The sequence below is a fragment of the Trifolium pratense genome, linkage group LG1 (genome assembly GCF_020283565.1).
Source record: "Trifolium pratense cultivar HEN17-A07 linkage group LG1, ARS_RC_1.1, whole genome shotgun sequence".
In the NCBI taxonomy this organism is placed as follows: domain Eukaryota; kingdom Viridiplantae; phylum Streptophyta; class Magnoliopsida; order Fabales; family Fabaceae; genus Trifolium; species Trifolium pratense.
Genome location: NC_060059.1, coordinates 38,355,978 through 38,376,763, shown reverse-complemented (window position 1 = coordinate 38,376,763; position 20,786 = coordinate 38,355,978). Strand labels below are relative to the sequence as shown.

General features: G+C 31.3%; 2 protein-coding genes across 2 annotated transcripts; both read left to right on the top strand.

Annotated features, from left to right (window-relative positions):
- The first annotated feature begins 1,291 nt into the window (after window positions 1-1,291).
- Window positions 1,292-2,423, top strand: LOC123915323 (pEARLI1-like lipid transfer protein 1). Its single transcript, XM_045966458.1, has one exon. It carries the CDS (start codon window positions 1,326-1,328, stop codon window positions 2,139-2,141), a length of 816 nt encoding a protein of 271 aa, XP_045822414.1. The 5' UTR covers window positions 1,292-1,325; the 3' UTR covers window positions 2,142-2,423.
- Window positions 2,424-13,376: 10,953 nt separating this feature from the next.
- Window positions 13,377-16,002, top strand: LOC123893850 (probable LRR receptor-like serine/threonine-protein kinase At1g53440; the record flags this gene model as incomplete). The annotated part of the gene is made up of 6 exons (XM_045943669.1): window positions 13,377-13,514; window positions 13,652-13,862; window positions 13,949-14,183; window positions 14,532-14,617; window positions 14,771-14,829; window positions 15,523-16,002. Coding segments are annotated over 4 exons (591 nt in total), but the record flags the coding sequence as incomplete, so codon positions are not given.
- Between the last annotated feature and the right edge of the window lie 4,784 nt (window positions 16,003-20,786).

Below are 20,786 nucleotides of genomic sequence, written 5' to 3'. Positions count from 1 at the left end.
ATTTTGTGCTACACAACTATATCTTTTTCACGCGGTGAGATCATCCATGCAACTATATCACATTAGAGATTTTTTCCTCAAGTCGACCACTTTAAATTAAACTTCACTCTGATACCACCTATTAATTAATTTGAAGAACAAAAATGTTATATGAACACATTTATTTAGACAAAAATATTATACTATAAATTGTTCATACGACCCTTTCTTTCTTTTTTTCCTCTTCTCTTTACACTCTCTTCTCAAATCACTATACAAGAGTACATTTGTTCATATTTTTCAAGCGTAACACTAAATTTTGCCTATTCATGCTCCCCAACATTGTAGAATAAGAATAGTTTAAAATGAAGCGTACATTTCATTAATCAAACCTCTATAATTAAATCTTACAAATAATTAAACTCTTGCATACGCCACTATAAGGAGAGATCTCTCTACTATTTCTTCCTCCGCACTTATTTCCCGCATGTTAAGAAAATGTTTATAAATGAAATAAAGATAATAATTTTAGTCCATGCGAGCTTAATTCAGTCGTTAAGGACATCACATATTTTATGCACGAGCATGAGTTCAAAACCCGGACCCACTTATTCATTTTTAAGGTGAAATTTGTAGCCACTAGACTATTAGACAAAAAATAATACTTGTCAAAATAATTTTATCAAGTATTGATGTAAAGATAATATAGGACATTTATCTTTTATGATGCGCACATATAATTTTTTTTTCTATTTTTTTAATTAAAATTAAACAAACCCAAAATTTTGATGAAAATCATTCATCATTTTCATCAATATATTCATATTTTTATCATCTTTAAACAAAAAAAAAATTAAAAATTCAAAAAACAAAACATTGTTGTTGTTGTTGATATCCTCTTAATGGCAGAAATCAAATATTAGAGATACAAAATATTAATGAAGATAATGAACGATGTTTGTCAAAATTATGATTTTGTTTAATTCTAATAAAAAATGAAAAATAAAATTATGCATTTTTTTAATAAAAAATATGAAAAATAATTTATATGTACGTGTTATAAAAGATAAAAAGTTTAAATGATAAAAAAATATATATAAATAACTAAAGTGTTACAAATAAATAAGATAAAAAATATCTGATATAAATTTGAATTTAACAAATTAATAGCAATTGTTCTATAATATGGTTTGACTTAGTTATGAGACATTCTAGAAGTCTAGTAGGAAAAAATTAACAACACTAAATAACAATTGCCTATAAAAGTGATCCAATTCCCCCTTTGTTTCTCATTCTATTATTCAAACATCAAAACACACAAAAACATTAGTCTTCATTTCATAACAATGGCTTCCAACAAACTTAGTGCACTCATTATATTGTTTTCTCTCCTTGCTTATTCAACATTCTCTCATCCAACACCTAAGCCTAGCCCTCCACCACCTTCACCTTGTCCTCCACCACCATCAACAACACCTAAGGCTAGTCCTCCTCCATATTCAACAACACCTAATGCTAGCCCTCCACCTAAGGCTAGTACCCCACCACCTTCAAAAACACCTAAGGCCAGTCCTCCACCACCATCAACAACACCTAATGCTAGCCCTCCACCTAAGGCTAGTACCCCACCACCTTCAACACCTAATGCTAGCCCTCCACCACCATCAAAAACACCTAAGGCTAGTCCTCCACCACCTTCAACAACACCTAATGCTAGCCCTCCACCTAAGGCTAGTACCCCACCACCTTCAACACCTAATGCTAGCCCTCCACCACCTTCAACAACACCAAATGCTAGTCCTCCACCACCATCAACAACACCTAATGCTAGCTCTCCACCACCTTCAACAACACCAAATGCTAGTCCTCCACCTCAGGCTAGTACCCCACCTCCTTCAACCACACAAAAATGTCCTAGTGACACATTAAAACTAGGTGTTTGTGCTAATATTTTAGGACTTGGTAATGTTATTGTTGGAAGTCCTGCTTCTAGCAATTGTTGTGCTTTGATTCAAGGTTTGGCTGATTTGGATGCAGCACTTTGTCTTTGTACCGCTATTAAGGCTAATGTTCTTGGTATCAACTTGGATGTTCCTGTCACACTAAGTCTCATACTTAGTGCTTGTGAAAAATCTGTTCCATCTGGCTTCCAATGTTCTTAGAGTTTCATGTCAAAGGATCAAGCCATGCTATTACGTACTTATGTTATGTCACTACTATTTTCATTGTTGTTTTTATTGTAGTTATGTTTATATGTGCTTGATTTTTATGAAATCACGTGATATTATGATTTTGTTGAAACTACAGAGCGTAGCTTTTATCAAAATTGACATGTCATTGTGATTATGTTGATTTTATCGTCAACTACTTAATTCAAACATGCACGATATCAGTTCTTGTGTGAGATGTGACATTTTAATAAAAGGGCAATTATGTTTGCCTTATTTTGCAACTTTGTACTTGTAATTCCTAATAATAAATTTGGAGAACTTTCATTTGATGATTGTGGTTGTCATACTTACATTTATGCAGTAAATGCATTATAATTTAAGAAAGAAAAAAAAAATTGGGCTTATTGGAATTGTGAGAAGAGTGCTGCTACATCTCACGAGAGATATTTCTTGCAAATTTCAGGACAACCTTTTATAAAACCAAGTCTAAAAAGTCCAAAAATGCCAATTTACAATTTTTATTTTTTATTTTTATAAAAGGGAACCTAATTCCAACGGAGATATTCTTGTACGGTCTCATGATCAAGAAATATTTATTTGGTCACACACTCAAAAAGGTCAATGTAGAAAAAGTAATAATTAAATAATATATATTTTTTTAAATAATTATATAATTTATTATGTTTTGAGTGTGTGACCAAATAGATATTTCTTGGTCATGAGACCATGCAAGAATATCTCATTCCAACGAGAAAATGAAATTAAAGAATTAGTCTAATATTTTACGGATGCAAGCCCCGGATCAAAAAACAATTTCCAGAGTTTACTAAAAGGAAACTCCATAATAGAACAACTAAAAGAACTGTTTGAAAGACTATAATTAGCAAGTCAAACAACAATTTTGTTTCTCTTCTGCCAGGTGTGACGAACTTGGACTTGTCAATCTAAAGCTAAAACATCAAGTTATTAAACTTTTATCAATCAAATGTAAGCATATAATTGTAAGGTGTATTGCAAATTTATGTGAACATTCATGTATTTCAACTTTATAAAATCAAATTCTTCAAGACATATAGATCCACTTGATAAAAACTACTACATATATATAATAAATTTAAGGCACCAAGAATTTTTTTTGTTATGTTTATTTTGTTTTTGTGCTTATAAAAAAAATTATTTTGTTTTTTTCTAGTTAAATTAAATTAAATTTATTTTTTAGTAAAAATAGGTGTCAAGTCTGTTAAAATTTTAACCCGGGATTAAAAGTGTTGATGGAAAAAAAAATGTAGGTTTTTCACCATAAAAAAAATATAGGGACTAAACACGTATTTAACCCATTTAATTATTAACATTAACATTATTTTTTAGTTTCTTAATGTTAATAATTTTTTTTCAAAATAAATAAAAAAAATTATTAACATTAACAAACTAAAAAAACAAATCTTTAACGAACTAATTTTTCTTTTCTTTTTTAATTGGGAATGAGGTTGCAAAAAAAAATTGAAAAAAAAAACTGACAAAAACATTTTAAAAAAAAATTGATCGGTGACGTGGCAAACCCAAAAGAAAAAATAAAATACATGTGGCAGTGACGTGGCACTGCCACGTCATCATCCTTTAATCCATGTGGATGGCAGGGGCTAAAAACATTGAGTGATGAAACTTAGGGACTAAAATGTGTGAAAACAAACTTTAAAAACTAAAATGAAAATTCTGTGAAACTATAAGGACCAAAAATATATTTAACCCTAAACAAAATAATACATGGGCTTCGCACACCAAAACGGCGAACAAAAATAAACAGCCACAATTACTAACCAAACATAAACGCATTATTCAAAAGCCTCATTCCCAAAATGTGTCAAGAACAAATTTCACTCCAAACATACTGAATGGTTGCACACTTCTTTTACCATGAAAGACAAAGGCTCAATAGATATATAGTTCTCCCTTTAGTCCTTTTTATAAGAGATAATTGAGTCAACAAAAATTGATCCATCTCTGAGCTATATTATGAACCAAATACATTAATTTTTATTGACTTAATTGTCACTTATAAAAAAATCTAAGGTATTAATATACAATTAATTACTATAAAATTACTATAAAAAAAAAAGGTGGGGGACCATAGCCACCCCTAGCCCCCTGTTGGCTCCGCCACTGACTATAACCAATAAACTATTTTACAAAAAAAAAAATGATATGTAATAGTATTTTAAATAATTAAGAGTATAAATGGATTAGACAAAATCGATTAAATCGAAGATTTAAATTTTTTTAAAAAAAATCAATCAATTTGTTCTAGTTTGATAATTGGATTCAAAAATTAAATCGGAATGATGAAAACCAACCTAGTTCTTTCCATTTTGTTTTTCTTTTTATTAATTGATCTTTCCATTTTGATTATCTAGTTATTAATTGGATTTGTAGTAGTTCATTCTGTTTTAAACTAAAAGGAACATTCATGAATAAATTGACAGATATCTTATAATTGAATGTTGGGTCTAACTTAATCTTATAAAAGTGACTTATAAGGTGGTGATTGTCTCTAATTATAAACTCATGTTCAGACCTTCTCACATTTGATGTGGACTTCTTAACACACTCTCTCACATCGAGCATTATTGAACTTAGTGCATAGATAGAAATGGTAGGTAGTCCAACGGATCGTGTAGAGAGACTTTTGATATCAACTTATACAATTGGGAGTAGATTCTAACTCAACCATAAAAAATGGCTTATAAGGTGAAGATAGTCTCTTACATATAAACTTATGTTCAGTTACATCTGATGTAGGACTTCTTAACAACCTCTGTAATTTTTAGTTTACTATACTTTGTCATTTGCTTTCTTATCTTAAAGTTTGCTCTTTTTTTGTATATTTATTTAATTTTGAGCATGTTGTAACGATTTATTTAATTTTAAAAAATACTCCCTCCGTCCCAAAATATAAGCAAAAGTTGGTCAACAAAAGTGAATGTATTTGATCCAAATTTTGAGCCAAATACATCAAGTTTGTTCGACTCATTTTTGCTTATATTTTGGAACGGGTGGAGTAAAGAGCAAGAAATAGTTTGTAAGAAAAAAAATAGTTTGGAAAATTTGTAATAGGAAATATACCCAAAAAAAATGATAGTAGAAAATACACAAAATGAATATATTATTTGAAGGAAAAAAAACATTTTAGACCGATCAATTGAATCAAACGAGTTAATTTAATTCGGTTTCATTTATGAAAAATACTAAAGTTCAAGTCAAACTAAACCGATAAATACTTCGTGAGATTGAACATTTTTATAACTAAAAATTGATTCAAACCGAACCGGTTACACCCCTACAAATAACACTGATCGCTTATAAAAAAAATAAAAATAAAAAAAACAAACAAATAACACCGATCTTTATCTCATTTGACATCACATGTATATATATTGAAGTCACCAAGAGTTAGGCAAACCATGTACTCCACTCTCTTCCATCTCTATCTCTTTCTTTGGTATATTCTGAAAAAAAAAAAAAAAAACTGTTTCATAGAAGAGAGTTGATTAATATATGAATGGTCTTCTTAGTGGTCTTCCACGGCTTTCTTGAACTGTATTGCATATGGTTTCTCAATGCAACATAATTTCATGAATTATAGCACAATTCAAGAAGGTCGTGGAAAATCATTATGATGATCTGGTTTCTTTGATGAATTGATCTATATATATAACTTACACATGAAAATGAAAACCATATGCTAGCTCCTTCTATATATATCATAATTCAATTTTGTATATTCTATATACGTACATATGCACATATGAAGTTTTCTTTCGCTAGTTTCACTGATTGGGCATCTGAATTAGACTTTCTTGCCCTTGAATTATTTTTATCATATTTATCTTTCTCTCTTCTTCCTCTTTCACTTTACATTCATTTTTTGCAGAATGTTATAATGATGCATGTAAACTACAATATTTCCATTTGTTTATTGGGTTTTCTTTAGGCTTCTTTAAATTGTGGATCTGGATTCACTGCAATTAGCGGTCACGTAAAGATCTGAGTCATTAAATAATGATCGGATAATTAGACTACTCATAATATTCATCAATCAATTTTTTTAAAAAAAATATGTGAAAATGTAAATGGTTAGATCTTCATCCAAAGATTGTGATATGACTATATGAGTGACGGTGAAGTATTCAATTCCTTGAATTGAATTTTTTGGAATTATAAAATCACCACCAATTTCTGCAAGTATAAAAAACACTTAGTTGCATGTTGTAAGCAATCTAAGTCATCAATTTGATATTAGACAATTTAGATTGCATAACAACATGATCAACTTTAAATGATCTTTTTGGTTAATTTGAGATCAAACTGTTGAGATGTAAAAATATGACATAATAAAATGCATCAAATCCTTTTTGGTGGAGATCCTCAAATTGCTTATCTAAATCCATTCCACTTAGCCACGTAGAAATTTGAGTCATTAAATAATAATCGGATAATCAGGCAACACTTAATCGCCATCCAACAGCGATTTGATATATGACCGAAGAATTAAATTCCTTAAATTGAATTGTTTGGAAATTATAAAAAGGACAAGTAAATATACATCAGCAAAAATTGATGAAGGATGATGACACTTTTTTCTTTCTTCTATTTTTCTCTCCCCCCTTTCTATCTTCTATGATGCCAATTGTTAATGTTACAGTGTAACCGGCAGACACTATGTGGTGTTAGGTACATTGGCTCAATTGCAACAAACATGTCTTGTGAATCTGTCGTTAAGATTGTAATCTTCAAAACCAAACATTTGGTCTGCTTTTCACTAAAGAACAAAACATGAAAGAAAGTAAAAACTATTTTTAACAATTTATTTTTTTGAAGAAGCTAAATTAGCCCACCCAAATTAGCGCCAGAGAGAATCGAACCTCAGACCTTAAGAGGAGCAAACTCACAGGTCACAAGCCAATACCAATGCACCAATCCAAGTGGGTTTATTTTTTTATTTTTTTTTTAAACAATTTATAATAGGGTAAAATTGTTGGGTCGCGATGGTGCAGCCGAGAGATCATCTACATTAGGCTCAGAATAACTATATACTGAACATCACATTTTTACACAAAATCTAGTGAGTCATCAATCATTACCCTCTCCCTCTAAAGGGGAACCCCCGCCTCGCCGTCACGGTGCTCGACAGGACTCATTGTCTCTGACCAGTTTTTCAGGAAAACTTTCGATACAAGTAGTTGGTCGAACCTGTCTTCGTACCATTGACTCTGATATCATTGTTGGGTCACGAGGGGACAACCGAGGATCATCTACATTGGACTCAAAACAACTATATAAGTAAGCTGGATACCACACTTTTCCCCAAAATCTTAAGACATTAGATTTATGGGCTCTCTCACTTTTAAAGTGTTTAACCTCCATTTTTTTAAACAATGTGAGACACTAGATTCTCTCCATTTTCAATTATAGCCATTGGATTGTTCTCTCTCTTCTTTTTATGTTTTTAAAATTTTTAATTAGATGGTAATGATATCACATGAGGGACAATGCACGGGATAGAATCCCCACCCGTAGGACTTAACTCACCTCACACTTGCCAAATTTTGGTTTTCCTCTCTATAAAAAAAAAATCACATGTTTTTATCCCTACAAATTTTTTATTTTGTTTTTAGTCCGAATAGACAAAAATTTTGACATTTTTTTAACATATATGGACTTATATAGGTTTAACATGATATATAGACATAATATAAAAACACCTTAAACATAAAATGGTTATAATATTTGACATTAAAATGAACATAATCATTAGGGACAAAAAACAAAACAAAGGATTTTGTAGGGATGAAAACATGTTTTTTTTTTATAGGATCGAAAATCAAAATTCATTAATTTTATAGGGATGGAAAACATATTGTACCTTTTATAATAAAATATTATTTCCAATTCTAAATATAAGAAAAAATTAAGTCAACAAAAATTTATATTTGATCTAAATTTTAAACTAAATACATCAAATTTTGTTGATCTAATTTTTTTCTTTATATTTAATACCAGAAGTAATTAATAATAATCAAGGCACTTCTTCTTCTGCATGTGGCTATACCCATCATGGGCCAATGCTATGTAACCCAATGTATGTAACTTTGCAATTGCCAGCTAAAAATGTTAAGCAAGCAAGCATGAAACGTGTTTGATATATTGTTGAGCAATTTAAATTTTTATTAAAGTTGATAACTTTTGAAAAATAATTCATTTCTTTTTTCTACGTACCCCACTGAATTCATTGTTACATGCATGTTATATTTATAGGACAAGAAGTTGGGCACTGAGATGATGATGCAGAAATTTATATCAGTATTGTGAGTGGATGGTGACTAGTTGTTGAGAGGTATGTATGAATATGATGATAACTGAAATTCAGATACTATTGATCTCAATTATGCAAACTCAGCCAGAATAAACCAATGACTTTTCATGTTGTTGGAGTTGGACCACTTGAGCCAGTTCTGATCATCAAACTTATTGTTCTGAAACTCTGTAGGTTCAGTAAATATGTAAATAGGGAATTGTATTCACATAAAGTTCTAGTAGTAGATTTATTTATTAAAAATATTTTGAGTTATTTTTATGAAATTTAGGAAACCGTTTATTTGGACAAAACAACAACATATGTAAAACATTCTTATTGGATTGTGTTATGAAGTTTTCAAAGATAAATATAGGTCCATATAGAGATTATAAAAAAATAGACATGTATTATTATATGAGTAAAAATATAGGCTCCAATAAAAATTACTACTTCCGTCTCTAAATATAAGATCCTCTTAAGATTTTCATGAGTAAAAATGTCTGCATAGCAATTATAAAAAATAGACTAATCTCCATAAAAAATTATAAAAAATGTCCCCATAAAAATTTTCATCATCTTTTGTTTTCTTTCTTGTTTTTTTTTTTTGGGTTTGTACTCAAGATAGTCAAATCGGCTACTTTTTATACTCTTTGATTTTTGCTCTTTAGACCCTTTTTATTGCTCTCCAGACCCTCCGTTCCTACGAAAATCTCTTAAAAAGGGATTCGAAATATTGAATCCGAAATTATATAATTTTTGAAGTATGTTCCAAAGCTAACTTAAATATAAAGGCTGAGTAATTGTAAAAAAAGTTGAATTCCGAACTTATATTCCAAAGTGTATTTTTTAAAATAAAATAAAAAATCCTTTCACAACAACAACCAAAAAAATATTATCTCTCCCCTTGTGAAGCTTGTTGTGCCTCTGAGTTGTCTCCCGATCTTTTTGCTGATGCATGGGGTGTGGCTTTTATTAGAGAGTAATTTTCCTTTTGTTTTTGCTTTTCTCTCTTGTAACCAAAAAAAAACCAAAAAAATACACAATTGAGTCTTAAAAATATTTCCTTCTTTCCCATTATAAAAAAAGATTAAGATTCTTGACCCAAAAATTTATTAGTGGGATATACAATTTATTTGACCTAATTCTTTCTCTTGTCTCTCTGTCGCTGCTAGCAGTCAATTTTCTTCACTTCTTTCTTTGATTTTTTCTTGGTTTATCGATTAGAGAGGGGGTGGTTTACGATCAATTTTGATCCGAAATCACCCCTCTTGATTGTTTTTTTTATTTAAATAAGTGATATCATATACTTTTTAGGTTTTATTTAAGTTTTCTCTTTTCTGATTTTTTCATCTGGTGTTATTTTAATCCCATCTTAGTATGGTGTTTGTCACGTCTTGGTACGGTGTTTATTTTTTTTTAGATTTGCAGGTTTTTTCGATCTCAATTCAGTGCAGATTCAATGACTTTAGCATTTTCAACCTTGCATATCCAGATTATTCCGGACATTTGAAGTTTGTCATATCAATTGTAGGCTTTGTCCTAAACATTAGCCTGTTTTATGCTATTAACTTTGATGTTGTGAACCTGTTTACAGATTCATCCTTATTAGTTTTTTGCGAAATTGAATATGTTGATAGAATAAGAGATACAAACCGGAGAAATAAACAAAAGGAGGCTAGAGTTTACATTATAATACCAATTGCTTAACAAACATAATAAGGATTACTAAGAGTTTATAATAATTCATAATGGGCTACTAGACTACTAACACATAAAGCTCAATACTTAAAGCCCTAATAATATCTTATTATACTAAAAGTAAGGCTGCTTTGTCAGCCCTAATCCTTGAGTAATTTGAAGCCCTACACTTTGTCCAATTGGCCTTTGACATATTTTCCTAGCAACCAATACATGGTGGACTTGGAGACTCATCTTCAAAACCCTAATCAAACCCTAATTTGTTTGGCCAATTGATGACTACCAACAATGCAAATTGTCCAATTGTATCTTGCCAACATATGGTAGTCTGTATCAATTATATTGGACCTTTCCTTGCACCAATTAGAGAGCTCCACTAAACACAAGATGGCAGCAAGTAAACTAAGTGAAGCAAAGTGAAGCAAGTAAACTAAGTTTTTCTCAAAACTTTTTCATTTCTCAACTTTCTTTCTCTCTCTTCTATCCTTTCTCTCTCTGATACGCTCTCTCTCTCTCTCTCCTCTTCATGAAGAACAGCAAGAACACCACCGCCTCATCCCCGGATTCCGGCGGCTGGCCATCGCGAATCCCATACTCCGGCGAGCCACCACACCATCTCGTCCTTCACCACCACATCCACCACCATCACACCTACAAATCACTCGAAATTGTCCGCCGCCTCTATTCCTCCGCGCCTCTCACTCAGTGAAGCATCCTTGCCGATTTCATTCTTTCGATTTCAAAAGCCTCTATGGTAATCTTTCGATTTCATTCTTTTTTCTTCTCACCGATTTCATAAGCTACTTGCATTACTTCTCACTGATTTTGATTTCTTCATTTCTTCTTCTTCTCAGGTGGGTTCAATTCCTCAAATTTTGATCTTGCATGTTTGAAATCTTCCCTGAAATTGGATCTTTGGATGTCAATCAGGTACCTAGAATAATCTCATCTCTCTTTCATACTGTTTTTCGTTTTTTATTTTATTTTAATTTTTGCAGAATGCATTCCAGTGATAAAATTGAATTTTTATCAATTGGTTCAGATTAATCAAACCTCATATGAATTTTGTGCAAAACAAAGTTAAAGCTTTGATTTTTAATGATTTATGTTTTGTGGGGTTTGTTTGTTAAAAGACATAGAGAAGGCTGTTGTTGGAGAATGTCATGTTTTAAAAGATTTAGTTGAAAAGTTAACACATAATCTTGTGGTAATTGCTTAACACACAACTGAGATGGACAAGGAGAAATGGATGGAGGTACTATATATATTTGATCATTGTATTTTGCTATGATTTTAGAAAAGTTATTGACTCTAACTGTATTTTATGTTTTCAGATCCAACCTGATAGAAATCATGGGGAGTCAACATCACTCATAACTCTGGTAATATTATTTAAAAAAATTAGATAAATTTTGTTGGTTTGGTTGGTTCCTTCATTAATAAATATTGATCACTAATCTAATAATACTTTCCCTTTATTGTTTAGGAGAAGCCTACTAGACAGTCTGATCATGGAAGCAAAATCCCCTCTGAACTTATGAAGCAAATTATTAGCCTTTTCCCCAACAAGTTAACCATATTGCTGCCTAAGGTATTGTCTTTTACTAATTTAAAATTCATTCATTATCATGTATTGTTACTATTAACTAGCAATATAATTTAACCATGAGAGTCTTGTATTATTGGTTGTAAGATTATCAGGGAACTTTATCCCATAATGGACTGTATAGAGTTATCAAGGGATTTTATCTAATAGTAATAATTATCATAACAATTAGCCATATTTCATCTCTCTTTCATACTGTTTTTCGTTTTATTTTTTTTTGTGTAGGTTTTGCTATGTGATTTCTTGAATCCACCATGGGAAAAGAGTGAGTAACATGAAATTTGATTTGAGGGTAGTTTTGATTCAGTTTTAATTATTGCTTTTGACCGTGTCGCTTCTACCGTCGTTTGCAGTTGATATTCAAACACCGGGTGATCTTATAACTCTTACTGCTGCAGCTGCAACAGGTAGTATTTAATTTTGATCTTCATTTTCTCTCAAATTAGAATTTCTGCTAGAGCCTGACAAAATTGATTTTCTTCAATATTTTAGGGTAGGCTCTTGGTGGAAATAGATTATATGCTAGCTTATAGTTCTGGTGAAGCTTCTTTGAGGCTATTATGGAAATTTGGACTGCCAGGTATACTTCTTCCCTTCCAGGTAGGTGTTAATTATGCATTGAGTTTTTTACTCTGTCATGAAATGAATATTTATTTAGATCGAACACTACAGGCTGCTTATTTTACTCACCATGGATTTCGAAGGAGGGACAAAAGGACCAATATGCTTTTGGTAAGTGGTAACTTCATGCTTCTTCGTAGAGTTTTCAAAAACATGCTTGTCACATTGCATATGATCCCTGCATATGATTTTCACATAGAATATGCAATATGGCAAGTTCATTTTGTTCCACTCGTATGTGTAAATTGCTATAAGCATAAATTCCAATTTATTTTCCTAATATTTCATAAATTGATCTTAGCTTTAATTTCATTGGTTTGACGTTTTCTTATTGTCATTCAGGATAATGCGCTGATGCCTGTGCGGCCATTGCTGACTCGGACTTATTTGTTGGCGGGTTGAATGGTATGAATAAATGGCCTGTAGATATAGATCGATATTTAGCTTTTTCTTTTTCTTTTTTGACTGTGGAGTTTGATAGATTGTTGGATTTGCCACTGATGAAAATTGGAAAGGAACTGTTAGATGGGATAGTGATTACTCCTTTCTATTTCACTTTAAATTGTTTTCAATTTTAACATGTTATACTATACACAGCCCAATGATTGTTAAATCTGAAGATTTTCGTATTTTCAGGGACTAAGACTTGAAGGCGAGGAAATGTCTTTTTCTCTCATTGTATTATTCGGCAATTGCAAGTACCGGGCTGCATATCACCGCATATAACAATATAAGTCATATATAGAGTTGATTCATGTCCTAAAACTGGCATCTCTTCCTATATCGACAAAGATCTACCTAGGAAGAGGCGTCAGATTTATTCGTAGTGATTTTCAGGAAGAATGTTAGATTGATGCATTTCTTTACTTAAATACCTTTGTTGTGTTTGCTACAATCGCAATGTGTTCAATGTCTGTTGTACTGATAAATGTTTTTTTTTTTTTGTTGATTTGACCACATTTATCTTATTGCAGAACTCTTAGAATTAAAAACAGGTTATTATAGTTTGAGACAAATTAAAGCTGCTACTAATAACTTTGATCCAGAAAGTAAGATAGGCGAAGGAGGATTTGGTCCTGTTTACAAGGTAAATTTCGATAAACTGTATGTTAAATTTACTCGAGAAATATATAGTTTTGAAAGGTTTTCCTCAATTATTATTATTATTATTATATATATATATATGGAAACATGATACTAACTAAAGGCATTGCTTATTTGCAGGGTTTACTGTCAGATGGTGCTGTCATTGCTGTTAAACAGCTCTCTTCCAAATCAAAGCAAGGAAACCGTGAATTCGTTAATGAAATAGGTATGATATCGTCTTTGCAACATCTGAATCTTGTGAAGCTTTATGGATGTTGCATTGAAGGAAACCAATTGCTGCTTGTATATGAGTACATGGAGAACAATAGTCTTGCTCGCGCTCTTTTCAGTAAGTGCTTTATGAACTACTTATGGTTGTGTCTATATGTTCCTGTTAAGTTAAAATCAAACTTTAAAAGAAATTTTTTCTTCTAGGTAAACCGGAACAGAAGTTGAACTTGGACTGGAGCACGAGAATGAAGATATGTGTCAGGATAGCAAGAGGTTTAGCTTATCTTCATGAAGAATCAAGGTTGAAAATAGTTCACAGGGATATTAAGGCGACCAATGTCTTACTTGATAAGAATCTGAATGCAAAGATCTTTGATTTCGGTTTAGCCAAGCTTGATGAAGAAGAAAATACTCATATCATGCGAATAGCAGGGACAATGTTAGTATTATGCCACCATATTATAAAGTTTTGAATCGTAGACTTGGTTTATCATTAGTTGGCTTGCACTCATGGTTTTAAATTGCGGCTCACAACCACAATTGTGGCCACAAATGTAAAGGTTTTGAAAGTTTTGGCAAACACATTGTGACTGTAATTGCGGCCTCTTCAACTGCATTTGTCTGCAATTTCAAAGATTGCAATGCAACTGCAATTTATAACCATGCTTGCAATATTAATCACAATCCGTGTATTTCTTGCAGCTATAATCATGTACATATATCGTAGAAATTGGTTCATTTTACCTTTTGAAATCACTGACACAAAGGTGTTAAATGTTCTTATCAGAGGTTAAATGCAAAAGGTATTTCCACAACCCTTTGAAGCCTTCAAAGCTCACATGGACTGCCATGTACAGAAAGCAGCACAAGAAGGTGATTTCTTAACTCTTTAACTGTTTTGTTTTGTAGATTGAACAATGTTGCAATGTCAAGATAAACCAAAATTAAGATCATGAATATGTTGAAATCAAAATTTTCAATGATACATTACAATTATTACTGAAATTTTTACAATAATCTATGCAGATTTTGTGCTCTAAACTCTATCCAAAAACAATTGCATTTATATTCCTTGACCTCTCTAGGTAATATGAATTTTTTTATTTATTATTTTTCTGAACTCATTGTTTAAATATTTGTGCAGTTTCAATTTCTTATTCAAAATATATACACATAAAAATATGAATAGAATGAATTGTATTGTGTATGCTGTCAAGTTTGTTTGGGTTTGTGGATAATGTTTTTGTGATTCCTCTATCACCATATAAGTAGATCACTTATAGGTTGATACTTTTAATCACTTTTAGTTTCATTTAGATAGAAAAAAATATTTCCAGTCTTTGAATTCCTTACTTTAGTGACAATTGGTAAGGTACATAGCTTTGATTGTGTTCAAAAACTCTCTTTGATTGTGAAAGTGAGCACTCAAGGTGAAAGAATCAGTGATAACTGATAATTTTTTAGCTTATTTATTCAGGTATAACAATACTTCATTTTAGAAAGCAAAAATGTTAGCTTATTAAGTTTGCTTATTTAGAGGTGTTTCTCCATGGTGTATATATTATGAATTGGAGTCCAACTTTATTACTCAACACTTTCCAAGCTTTATGACTTTTATCAAGTTGGACTAAGTGTCATTAGAGCATTAAAAGCTTGCTTATACTAAGGACTAAGTGTTAGTGTGTGTATATATACACGTTTCTTTTTTCTGAACCTTATACTAATCATCTTTTATGACACTATGCATTTGATTAATTTTGTTTTCGTGTGCAAAACAGACTCTTCCATGGCGTGAGTTTTGTCAGAGTTCATTTCGAGAGCGAGTGTATCATCTGATGTTAGTGAACCTGATGTTAGTGGACACTGCTACTATGAATGCCTACAATGGTGGATGGGTTGATTTTTGTAGAACACGTAGATTGGTTGAAGGGATGCCGGTTAAATTTATAGCCACCAAACCCCTTGACAACCAGGTTATTTATGTTAAGGTTGCTGCTGATTTTTCCATGCAAACTACTTTGGTGCAGCAAATGATAGATGGAAAGTTTGTTCCTTCTGTGGTCGCGACACAATTCTTTGCAGTCACACCATGATTTGAATTGTTCGAGTTGTGTTGTTTTCTTTGATTCACATGTATGAATTCATGGTTTATTATGTGAATTTTGATTGGAGTGTCATGTTTTATTTTCATAGTAACGTTGAATGCTTAAGCTATGTACTTGGTTAAACTTTTGCAATATGGCTTTTGCTCATCTTTATTATGTGACTTTTGATAGTAGTGTCATATTTTATTTTGATAGTAATGTTGAATGGATATGATGTGTGATGTTCCCATAATACCTTCTGTCATGGTTAGGCTATGTGCCTCCTCTTGCACATTTTATTGTTGATTTTAGAAATTTAGAAGATAGAAGCAACTCATATGAGCAACTTCATTCTATAACTAATACTATTAAATCCTATTTCCATTTATTTTAATTGTTTGGGTAAACCATCAAACATTGTTTGCATTAACCAGAAAATTGAGCCCCAATGGATGTAGAAGAATATGCAGCCAATAAGAATTTTGGAAGAACAATCATTACATCACGTGATAGTTGACATTGTGAAGGAAGTGAAGTAAGTAGTGACATAATATCATAGTTGACTTTGTGCATCAATTTCCAAGAAACCTAATGCATATACAATTCATGAATGTCAACCTAGCATATGATGATACATACTCCTACATAATGATACAAGCATCACATGAACAAAATCTTGCAGGCAGACACGTGGAACAGGATCATTGGGCAAAGACAGTTTTAAACTTGATGTTTTAAACAATGTCATATTTACAGCAACATGGATTGATAAGCGTCATGGTGAAGTTAATTTAAGAAAAAAGATGGAATGATTTGCTATCATGTAGATAAAAATAGCACTTTTTTTTTACAAAAGATAAAACCAGCACTTAAATCTCGGAAAAATTATCAATTTTTACCAAATACTTAAATATTAGGCTTTAATAACATGTTCTAAATTTTTAAGATAATCGCTAAAACAATGAGTTTAATAAAACAATGAGTTTAATAGAGATGCTTAAAGTATAAGTATATAGATGGAGTGAGGAGGTTAAGTATCCTATCTCTAGAGAGGTCTTCATTGTGGCCTTGGTTCATCTACTTGCCTCTTCCTCGATCAAAGAATTAACATGATCCCATATTATTTTTCTATACTTTATCTTAACTACCGTATTTTGCATGCTTTAACTTAATATCCATATGCTTATGACTAACTCTCTTGACTCATATCAACCATGATTGACATATAGATGCTTATGCTTGCCCCCTTTCATTGTTTACAACCATGATTGATATATACTGGGTGTTCCGCAAAACCCGTGCAACGCACGGGCATCCATCTAGTTATTATTATTATCTAACACCTTCCCTCAAACTCACAATGCCCTAATAGCTATTTTGGTTGTTTATGAAGAAATATTTTATGGTGTTTTCTTTGGATAATTTGGTGAGTTATGATAATGCTCACAAGGTGTTTGTGAAAAATTTCTCTCTGATGATTTGTCTATGTTTGAATGTTTCTTCTTGATGATTCTTTTGTCTGAGCTCTGTCTGAATGTTTCTCTATGTTGATTCTTCTTATTGCATTGCACTTCTCCCTATTGATTCTTCTGATTGCATTGCACTTCTCCCTATTGCACTTCTCTCTATTGTTTCTTCTGATTGCATTGTACTTCTCTCTATTGATTCTTTTGATTGCACTTCTGTTTGGTTCTCTCTATATTGGTTTTGTTCTTCTATCGGAATATTCCTTTTTTAGATGGTGTTTCACACCTTTTGGCTTGCTGATTGTTGCTTTTGGTTATGATACTAGTTGGATTGGCTTATTTTAAGGGTTAATTTGTAACAAGCTTAAATCTTAGTAAGCTTAGCTTTAGCTTGAGAAGTAGTATTAGAAATAAAATATTTAGTTTGACAAACAAAAAACAAAAATCATCCTAACTCAAACTAAATATTTTATTTCTAATTAATACTACTCCTCAAGTTAAAGCTTACTAAGATTTTAGCTACAAATTAAGCCTCAAAATAAACCAACCCAACTAGTATCGTAACCAAAAGCAACAATAAGCAGCTTGAACCACCATCCAAAAAAGGAACCGTCCGATAGAAAAACAAACCAATATAGAGAACCAAACAGAAGTGCAATCAATTAAAAGAAACAATAGAGAGAAGTGCAATGCAATAAAAAACAATAGAGAGAAGTGCAATGCAATTAGAAGAAAAGTGCAATGCAATCAGAAGAATCAATAGGGAGAAGTGCAATGCAATAAGAAGAATCACAAAACAAAAGAATCATCAAGAAAAAACATTCAAACATAGACGAATCATCAGAGAGAAACTTTTCACAAACACCTTGTGAGCATTATCTTAACTCACCAAATTATCCACAAAAAAAAACACCATAAAATATTTCTTCACAAACAACCAAGATAGCTACCGACCAAAATCAAAGCCAAAAAAAACCATATCAATCAAAACCAAACATTACCAATTCCTTCACGGCGAAGCACACTATCTTTCTTCAAAGATGATTCACACGTTACAAAACCCACCCATATCATGAACAAAGCCACCTCTTCATCACGTACCATTCATACAATCATATGAAAAGCCATCACAACTTCTATGCATAGCCACCCAATCATGCATGTAAACAAGTTTCCACATCTTGCCTTTCCTTAATGAACAAATGCCGGTTCGATCTTCTTCAAAACAATACAGGAAAACCACAAACAAACAAACAAAAAATCCAAGGGATCAATACTAAACATTAAACAAATCGATCAAACAACATTCCCAAACTTTTGGGAAGTCGGCAGCGGAATAGCAACATACAATCTAAGGAGGATCGAAACAAACTCTGACACCATGTTAAAATAAGAGATACAAACCAAATAAATAAACAAAAGGAGGCTAGGGTTTACATTATAATACCAATTGCTTAACAAACATAATAAGGATTACAAGAGAATTTATAATATAATTCCTAATGGACTACTATAACACTAATACATAAAGCCCAATACTTAAAGTCCTGATAATATTATTATCTAATGATTTCGATTGATGTATTCCTTATAAATTTGGATGAATAAATATCGTTATTTTTTAGGAAATAAAAATAAAAACAGCAACAACCAATTGCAGCAGATGGAAAATTATGAAAGTTCTTATATATTATTCATAGTTCGTAGTTCAATTGCAGCACAACTCCTTTCTTGCAATACTCTTTTCTCAAAGGCCCTGTTCACATTTTAGTTTTTGTCTAGTTTTCTATGCTAGGCTAAAAAGATATGATGTTGTTATTCGTCCTTTTAAATTGATCAAAATCTTTTTATGTCTTTTTATTTATCGAGAGATATCTCTTATTGTGTAAATTTTACCGAAAGATAATTCCTAATAGTACAAATCTTATTAAGAAATATTTTTCAATAGTGTAATTTTTATCAATAGTGTTTTTTCTAGTGTGAGCAATGCAGAAGGGACGAAGAGCAACAACCAAAAGCTATTAAGCAGTGGGCTCTGAAACCATATTGATATATTGAGAGACACAATTTTATCTCTATGATATTTTTTTTAAAACACTACACCTCTAATGGTGGATCTTGTCCAAAATATTAGGGGACAACAGGTGAATTAGAATGATAAAATGGAGAATTACGTGATATAATTCATTTTTGGTTGATCTTACTCATTTGAGGTTAAGGTGGTAAGACAAGTTAAAAATACTCAACGACAAATGGTGGTCGAATTGACAAAAAAAAATGGAACAAAATAAGAAATTGGTTGAAGCATGCGACATTTTTTTTATAAAAATAAAAATTAATATATAATTTATAGAACAAAAAACATATTTATACTGGATTAACTATTAGCTAACATATATGTTTATAGTGTGAAGTGGCATGTTGGCTAATTAAGTAGCACATTGTGAGAATATTTGTTGGGGGTTTGTTGCAAAAACTTGAACAAGAAGATGATGATGAAGAAGATGATGAACACTGAATATATATTTCAAAGCGTGTGTGAATACACTAAGCTTTAGGTTCGATTCCCCCACTGGTTTATGCAAATCGGATACAAATGGGTTTACTTGTGAATCCTCTTCATGATACTTTGGAAACTTTGACATGGATTGCACATTCATATCAAGCATATCGATCAATGATATTTTACAAAACAAAGTTTTCTTAATGACTCTTGTGCACTAGAGAAATGAATAAATGACTTAGAAATATTTTAGACAAAATTGTATGTGTTTGGATATATTTTTCTGCCTCATGAACATCACTATTTATAGAAAAACCCATATTATTTGATGAATGAAATCAATCTTTTGAAAGATACCATGCAATGTTATTTGAAACAATGCTATGATTTACTCTTATTCTCAAAAGGTTCCAAGACTAAATTAATAGACACTTTGTTTCAATTTAACTACTAGACCCTTACCCGTGCGATGCACGGGTGTGATGCGATTGTTTTAATTTTACAATTGCATAAAACTGAAACATTAAATATTATCAAAATAATAATAATAAAATAGAGAATCCGAGATTCAAAAGATTTATTTTCTAAGAAGAAGTGATGTGACATTGTAAGTGAGTAGTTAAATGAAGAAATATTATTGGTTTAAGGATTATGGTTTACTTTACCTGAGTAACAGAATAACTATCTAAAATTTATATATACAGGAGTAATAAGATATATCTCCGCACAACATATAAATTTATTTCAAAACACACAAATGATTGGATGAAAAGAGATGTGGCAAAATTTAAGTCACACAATTGGCATATAAATAGTGACAGAATTAGAAAAACTCAAATAAAACAAATAAAATTAAAAGGTACATACCTTTTAAAAATATTCCAAAGGGACATATGTGAAGAGCATCAACCTCACAGTTCAGTTCTTTTGAGTAAGAGATGATGACCCAAAGTCTAAAATAAAAAATTATAAAAATAAGTATATCAATA

Excerpts from the sequence above, each read along its gene's own strand:
- LOC123915323 (XM_045966458.1), top strand. The coding sequence starts at position 1,326 with ATGGCTTCCAACAAACTTAGTGCACTCATTATATTGTTTTCTCTCCTT.